The 7,500-nt window shown below is 44.7% G+C and overlaps 1 protein-coding gene across 1 annotated transcript in view; it reads right to left on the bottom strand.

Annotated features, from left to right (window-relative positions):
* Positions 1-7,500, bottom strand: part of arb2a (ARB2 cotranscriptional regulator A) — a 157,110-nt gene that overhangs the window by 89,964 nt on the left and 59,646 nt on the right. The window contains exon 7 of the mRNA XM_080839549.1: positions 2,506-2,736. Coding sequence (XP_080695675.1) covers positions 2,506-2,736 — 231 coding nt within the window. The remainder of the gene's footprint in view (positions 1-2,505; positions 2,737-7,500) is intronic.

Below are 7,500 nucleotides of genomic sequence, written 5' to 3'. Positions count from 1 at the left end.
GCTAAACTATTCCAGATGAAATATTTATTAAGATATTAATATGGCCTCTTCCACTTCATCTCCTGTCTGATGCTCTGCCTACAGATAACATCTCACTGCTCCCCCCCCCCACACACACACACACAAACTGGTACATTCAAACACTTCAACAAAAAACACACAATCACACATACACACATCGGCACCCGAAGGTTCACACAGACACAACAGAACCCTCTCTCACTTATCTCACCCAGGCCAACAGATGCATATGAAGATGTAAAGAATATCTCCACTACCTTTCTAAGAGTCAAGCCTGATGACAGCTAAGAAAATGTCTTCATCAGCACAACACTGATGAACCCCGCTATCCCTTCAGAAGGATTTCTAGCCTGGGGAAGTTGAGGGGAAAGTGTTTGTGAGCGCTTGTGAAATGTGCTCCCTTCTCCTAGTTTCCCTCTCTGCATCTCTCTCTCTCTCTCTCTCTCTCTCTCTCTCTCTCTCTGTCACTCTCTCTCACACTCTCCACCCCCTGTTCATTAAAAAGGGAGAGCAGGTAAGGAAATGAAGGATGTCAGCACTCGTTTGCGGTGATATGGGGACCGTCATTAGGCCTGCTCACTTATAGAATGTGCGCAAGAAAGAAACAAAGAGACAGGACAGAAGGAGAGAGAGAGAGAGAGAGAGAGAGAGAGAGAGAGAGAGAGAGAGTGTGAAGTGTGCTGTTTCTTACAGATGGATGTAATAATATTAGTTATAATAGTCTTAATTATAGGAGGCGGACTGAGGTGTGGGACGCATAAAGTACGCTGACAGCTCACACACCAAGTGTCGCACGGCTGCGTTGGCTGATGGAGGGGAGTGTGTGACAGATCATATGCACTGTCAGTGCCTCACACACACACACACACACACACACACACACACACACACACACACACACACACAGACACACACCACACACACACACACACACACCGTACACACAGAAGAGGTGTGATGCTTCCATCAACTGAATAAAAAAAAGCATTGGACTAGCTCTGAACTGAAAGAGTTTCCAAAGATTGTTTCTACACACCTGAGCAATTTAGTATATCTGTGTGTGTGTGTGTGTGTGTGTACTTGTGTATGTCTGTATTTGTGTGTGTGTGTGTGTGTGTGTGTGTGTGTGTGTGTAGGGCCAGATTAACAACTGTGCTAGGCCGGGGCTGAGACCCAAGGTCTGGCAGGACCCTGATTGACAGGAAGGTGGCCTTAATCCGTTCAGTGTAAATTCGCCCTAATCTCTGAAATCATACTTGGTCTCGGGAAAGGTGATCAACACAACGGTACGAGTACAAATAAAAAATCTGATTTCTATGATGTCAGGTAGCCATCAAACTGCATGTCTCACACTAGTAATCAACTGGCAGAAAAATGAGCTATCCTATCTGTCCCACAATGCAACCTGTTCCATCTGACATAGTGTCAGTTAAGCCTTCCGTCAATCTGAGAAGAAAAGGTATGCATGACTGCATGACAGATGGGAGTATTTCCTTATTAACACTCTAAGGTCCAAGGCCTTTTAGACTTTTCTAAGTTGTCTGACATGCCTTGATGTTTTTGTACATTTTGCTTAACTAAAAACATTGATGCACAAATGGAATATATGATTCTATTCTAGAAGACCTCATCAATAATATTAGAAAAGGGTTCAATGTTTCCGTGGGATATAGACCTTTTAGTGTTAACTAAAAGGATATCCGGCTGACATACTGTGAAATGGAATCTGTGAGTTTATTTAGATGAGGCACAAAGCCAGATAGTTAGTTTTAATACCAGAAACTTAAAAGAGCCATTTTAACGAGTATGTGGACCTTACGAAGCTGCCCACAACAATACACATCAGCCAACCCTGCCAGCAGTCCTGAAGAGAAAGGAGAAGCTGCAGCTCCAGCGCAGTTCACTGCCATAGATGGTCAGCCCCTGTTTCATTAACAGCACTCCTAACTATGGAGCTAGAAATTAGACTGATTACACTGTTTCTCTCATAGTCATCCACAATTTGTGTAGCTGAATTGTTATTCCTAGGCTACTGTTACTAACATGTGTATGTGTGTGTGAGTGTGTGTGTGTGTTGAGCTATCTGTGGAGACCAATGATTTCATTTGTCTTTTACATTACCTTCCTCATGTCATAGTTGTGCCTTGGTTTTTCTGTTTTCATATAGCTTTGATTTTGTTTTTGGATTAGGTGATTAGGGCCCTTTGTGTTCTTAATCTGGCCGTGTGTGTGTGTGTGTCTGTGTATGCAGAATAGAATAGAGCCATGTTGAGGCAGGGGATGGTGATTAAACCATATGGGTAAGATAGAGTAATAAAAAGCTTTTGCAAACACACACACACACGCACAGGCACAGGCACAGGCACAGGCACAGGCACAGGCACAGGCACAGGCACAGGCACAGGCACAGGCACAGGCACAGGCACAGGCACAGGCACAGGCACAGGCACAGGCACAGGCACAGGCACAGGCACACAGACTTACCCGTATAGGAATGTGCTCAGTCTCCCTATCCTTCTGCGGGTTACGGTACTTCTCGTAGAAGTCTCTCTTCTTGCGGCCGCCACCCTCGCGCTCCTCCTTGCGCTCGCGCTTCTCGGCCGGCTCCTCTGGCCCCTCGGGAGAGGACTCCTGCTGGGACACGGGCACTGCCGCCGGCTTCTCCACCTCCAGGAAGTTCTCATTGGGGTTCAGCACCATCACTGCATAGCCCTCCTGAGGTGGAGAGAGAGACACAGGGAGAGAGAAGGAATTTACATTTGAACAGAAACTCTTAACTGCCCAGGTTTAACATTTTGCCCAAAACACCAGAGCAAACGATCACAAGAAAAACACACACAAAACTAAAGAGAGAGATCAGTGTGTGTGTGAGCATTCAAGTCCAAAGCAGACAAGTGTGGTAGTCAGATACTGCCAAAAACAAATGGCAGCTATGGCACAGTACGTCTAGGAAAGGGGAGAGCGAGTGCCCCATACTATTGCGAGAGAGAGAGAGAGAGAGAGAGAGAGAGAGACAGAAGGAGGCCTGAGAGGGAAGAGATAGAGAGAGGGAGAAAAGACAGAGATTAGACTCAGAGTTAAGTTGTTGACAAAGACATTAGGGTATTACCGCCATGAAGCACACACAAGCCAGCTGCAGCTGATGTTTCCCAAAGGCCATCAATCAGACCTGATCGCACATAATCAATGAGCACATCACTCTGTGTGCTTGGATACAGGCATACTGTACACACCTGATCAATGCACGTATGTGGGAGTTTTTCATTCCTGCTTGCCACGGATTCCATGATGAAAGGTTTGATGAATGCTCCAAAACAGTTTCATTAATGTCTAATTTAGGTCAAACAAGTCCTTTTGATACTGTTAACTAACAAGACAACGCAAAACGTGTATTAGGGCTAAACTGCAACACGCTGAACACTTTTTAAAACCATTCAAAGAGCCCATGTAGTATTACCCTCCATTGAGATCCTTCTACTCGTAACAACACCTAACCTTTGATCATTTTCACACTTAACAGGCACTGAAGCTATGGGCCCATCAGCATGGGAGAGTGTAAATGTGTGTGTGTGTGTGACATTGTGCCTTTAAAAATTCCTCCCAAACTGTGGCAGGGAGCGACATCCTGTCTTGTGTGGCCGGCGGCTGCTCTGCTGATTTTAAGTGGCAAAGCCATCAGTCCCTCCTCCATCAGCCCTGCACCATCACATCTCTCTCTCTCTATACTATATACAGGCGTGGACAAAAATTAAGAGACCACTTCAAAATTATCAGTTTTTCTGGTTTTACTATTTATTGGTATGTGTTTGAGTAAAATTTACATTTTTGTTTCATTCTATAAACTACTGACAACATTTCTACCAAATTTCAAATTAAAATATTGTAATTTAGAGCATTTATTTGCAGAAAAAGGACAATTGGTCAAAATTGCTAAAAAGATGCAGTGTTTCCAGATCTCGAATAATGCAAAGAAAACCAGCTCATATTCATTTTTAAACAACACAATACTATTGTTTTCACTTAGGAAGAGTTCATAAATCAATATTTGGTGGAATAACCTTGATTCACAAATCACAGCTTTCTTGTGTCTTGGCATGCTCTCCACCAATCTTTTTCATTGCCGTTGGGTGACTTTATACTACTCCTGGCGCAAAAATGTAAGCAGCTCGGCTTTGTTTGATGGCTTAAGACCTTCCATCTTCCTCTCGATCACATTCCACCGCTTTTAAATGGGATTCAGGTCTGGAGATTGGGCTAGCCATGACAGGGTCCTGATGTGGTGGTCCTTCATCCACACCTTCACTGACCTGGCTGTGTGGCATGGAGCATTGTCTGCTGGAAAAACCACTCCTCAGAGTTGGGGAACATTGTCAAAGCAAAAGGAAGCAAGGTTTCTTCCAGGAAAACTTTGTACCACGCTTGATTCATGCGTCCTTCACAAAGACAAATCTGCCTGATTCCAGCCTTGCTGAAGCACCCCCAGATCATCACCGATCCTCCACCAAATATTACAGTAGGTGCAAGTCTCTTTGGCTTGTAGGCCTCTCCGGGTCTCCGTCTAACCATCAGACGACCATGTGTTGGGCAAAGCTGAAAATTGGACTCATCAGAGAAGATGAACTTAGAAGATGACCTCCAGTCCGCTTTGGTTCAATCCTTATGGTCTTTTACAAACCTCAGCCAGGCAAAGTACAACGTTGTCCTGGAAGAAAAACTTGCTTCCTTTTGCTCTGACAATGTTCCCCAACTCTGAGGAGTGGTTTTTCCAGCAGGGCAATGCTCCATGCCACACAGCCAGGTCAGTGAAGGTGTGGATGAAGGACCACCAGATCAGGACCCTGTCATGGCCAGACCAATTCCCAGACCTGAATCCCATTAAAAACCTCTGAAATGTGATCAAGAGGAAGATGGATGGTCACAAGCCATGAAAGGAAGCCGAGCTGCTTGAATTTTTGTGCCAGGAGTAGCATAAAGTAACCCAACGGAAATGTGAAAGACTGGTGGAGAGCATGCCAAAACACATGAAGGCGGTGATTTTAAATCAAGGTTATTCCACCAAATATTGATTTCTGAACTCTTTCTAAGTTAAAGCATTAGTATTGTGTTGTTTAAAAATGAACATGAACTTGTTTTCTTTGCATTATTCGAGATCTGAAAACACTGCATCTTTTTTGTTATTTTGACCAATTGTCATTTTTCTGCAAATAAATGCTCTAAATGACAATATTTTTATTTGAAATTTGCTAGAAATGTTGTCAGTAGTTTATAGAATAAAACTAAAATGTTAATTTTACTCAAACACATACCAATAAATAGTTAAACCAGAGAAACTGATCATTTTGAAGTGGTCTCTTAATTTTTTCCGCGGCTGTATATTCTCTCTCTCTCCTTCTCTCTCACTCTCTCTCCCTCTCTCTCCCTCTCTCTCTCTCTCTTTCCCTCTCTCTTTCCCTCTCTCTCTTTCTCTCTCTCTTTTAACGGCGAGCTGGCTGGCTGGCTGGCTGCAGAGTGGGTGTGTTGACACTAGCAAAATGCTACTTTCACACGTCCTGCGATTAGAAAATGATTCCTTTTTCTCACTCTCCCTTCCTGCTCGCACCTTCTCCCAGCCGGCCAGCCAGTCATCAGAGCTGCCTGTCCTCACCGAGTTTTCTTTCTCTCTTACTTCTTGTGTTTTCCCCCTTCTTTCTGTGAAATGTAAGTCAAATATCCAGAAGCTTCAACACGGTTAATGCCATCACAGAGGCAGCCTAGGCGGAGGAGAAACAAATCCCTGTAAATATGACTTTTTCATCGCTCAACGGTCTTTTTTTTTCTTCTCCTCCTACATGTTAGGTGAGAACTTAGTGATGGAATGAAGAAAAGATGTTGACAGTTTTGTGGTGAAAAATCATGAAATCTAAAGAGTATTTTATTTGTCTTATTTGTAATGAGAAAAAACTATCAATTAAATCTAGATTACTTTAATTTTATAGTACACTCATACATTATAATAATGTTTTTGAAATAAAAACCATGTTTGACTTAATATAGATTCCTAATTAACTCAACAATAACTGTGACAACAGAATACTTAACTTCACAAACTTCAATTATCATAATTAAACAATAACTATTTATAAAGTGTTTTCGAAAAATCTATTTGAAACACAATAAACATGTTTTTATTTATTTGGTTTCAAGTGTAGATGTAATGAACTGATTTGATCTGTCCAGGAAGACAAGCATGTCTGATCTTCATGAGGTGCTCCACCGTTATGGAGGCCAGCTTCTGCTTGTGGATGTGCTGCCCTACTGGTCTGTCTGTCAGTGTGGGTGTTGGGGCATGGCAGTGGGCAGTGGTGAGGTGGTGGTTGGCAGCTTGGCGCGGCATTGGCACGGGCTGGTGAGAGGAGGCGAGTGGAAACATCCTGCCACTGCCCACTGGTGGCAGCACAGAAAACTGACAGCAGGAGGAAAGAAGAGGGGGAGCGGCAGATGGAGAGAAACAGAGAGAAACAGAGGGGACAAAAAGGAAAACAAGAACAGAAGAGAAGGAAGAGATGAGGGACAGACTCATCTCCTCTCACTCTCTCCCTGTCTTTCCCTCTCTCTCTGTGTCTCTTTCCTTCTGGTCAAGTTCAGGACTGTGTGTGTGAGTCAGGGACACCACTTCACCACTCTGGGCATGGATTCTACAAACAGCAGAGGTCTGGCCTACATACCCACACACACCGCCCCCCCTTCCTCTCCTTCCTCTCTCCCTCCCTCGCTTCCGCTTCTCCGTCCACAAAATGCTGGTTAACCACTGAGTCCAGGTTAAACAGTGCCTTTCTCCGAGGCATGGCCATGAAATGGGAATAAACCCAACCTGCCAGCGAAGGTGATGCAACTGTGGTCCAACAGCACCCAGCTAGGGACACCGCAGTATGATTACACTATATTGCACACATGGTAAACACAAACACACTCTATATGTACACAGACAGGCATGTCATTTGAGTGGGTTTTTATATAGGTTTAACTTAACTAAATAAATAAACAGAATAAGAGAATGTTATATGCTGTTATGTAATTTGTAATCTTTATACTTTATCTTGTTTTGTTTCGTTTAGAGAGCAGTATTGCGCTGAAAAGCAGCTGCCGACGACGCAGGCTTTGTGTGTGTGTGTGTATGTGGTGTTGGTGTGTGTGTATGTGGTGTGTGTGTGTGTGTGTTTGTGTGTGTGTGTGTGTGTGTGTGTGTGTGTGTGTGTGTGTGGTGTTGGCGTGACGCTCTGTCCGAGGTGCGGTCTCCCTGTGGATGGCCCTTCCCATGCCCCGGCTGGCCCTCAGAGCCACAGCCTCTCAGGGGCCGTGCCGACAGGGCCTGGCCCCGGGGCCAGCGGTCAGCGGGGTCAGGCTGGCCCCTCGGTGGGGGCCCAGACCCCCGTCACCCGGCCCCGGCGGCCGGCTCTTAAGCGCTCCTTTGTCAGCGCGTCTGACGCCAGGGCAACCAGT

The sequence above is a fragment of the Sprattus sprattus genome, assembly GCF_963457725.1.
Source record: "Sprattus sprattus genome assembly, chromosome: 5".
Lineage (NCBI taxonomy): Eukaryota > Metazoa > Chordata > Actinopteri > Clupeiformes > Clupeidae > Sprattus > Sprattus sprattus.
The sequence above is the reverse complement of the archived record's forward strand: the minus strand, read 5'-3'. Positions and strand labels throughout refer to the sequence as shown.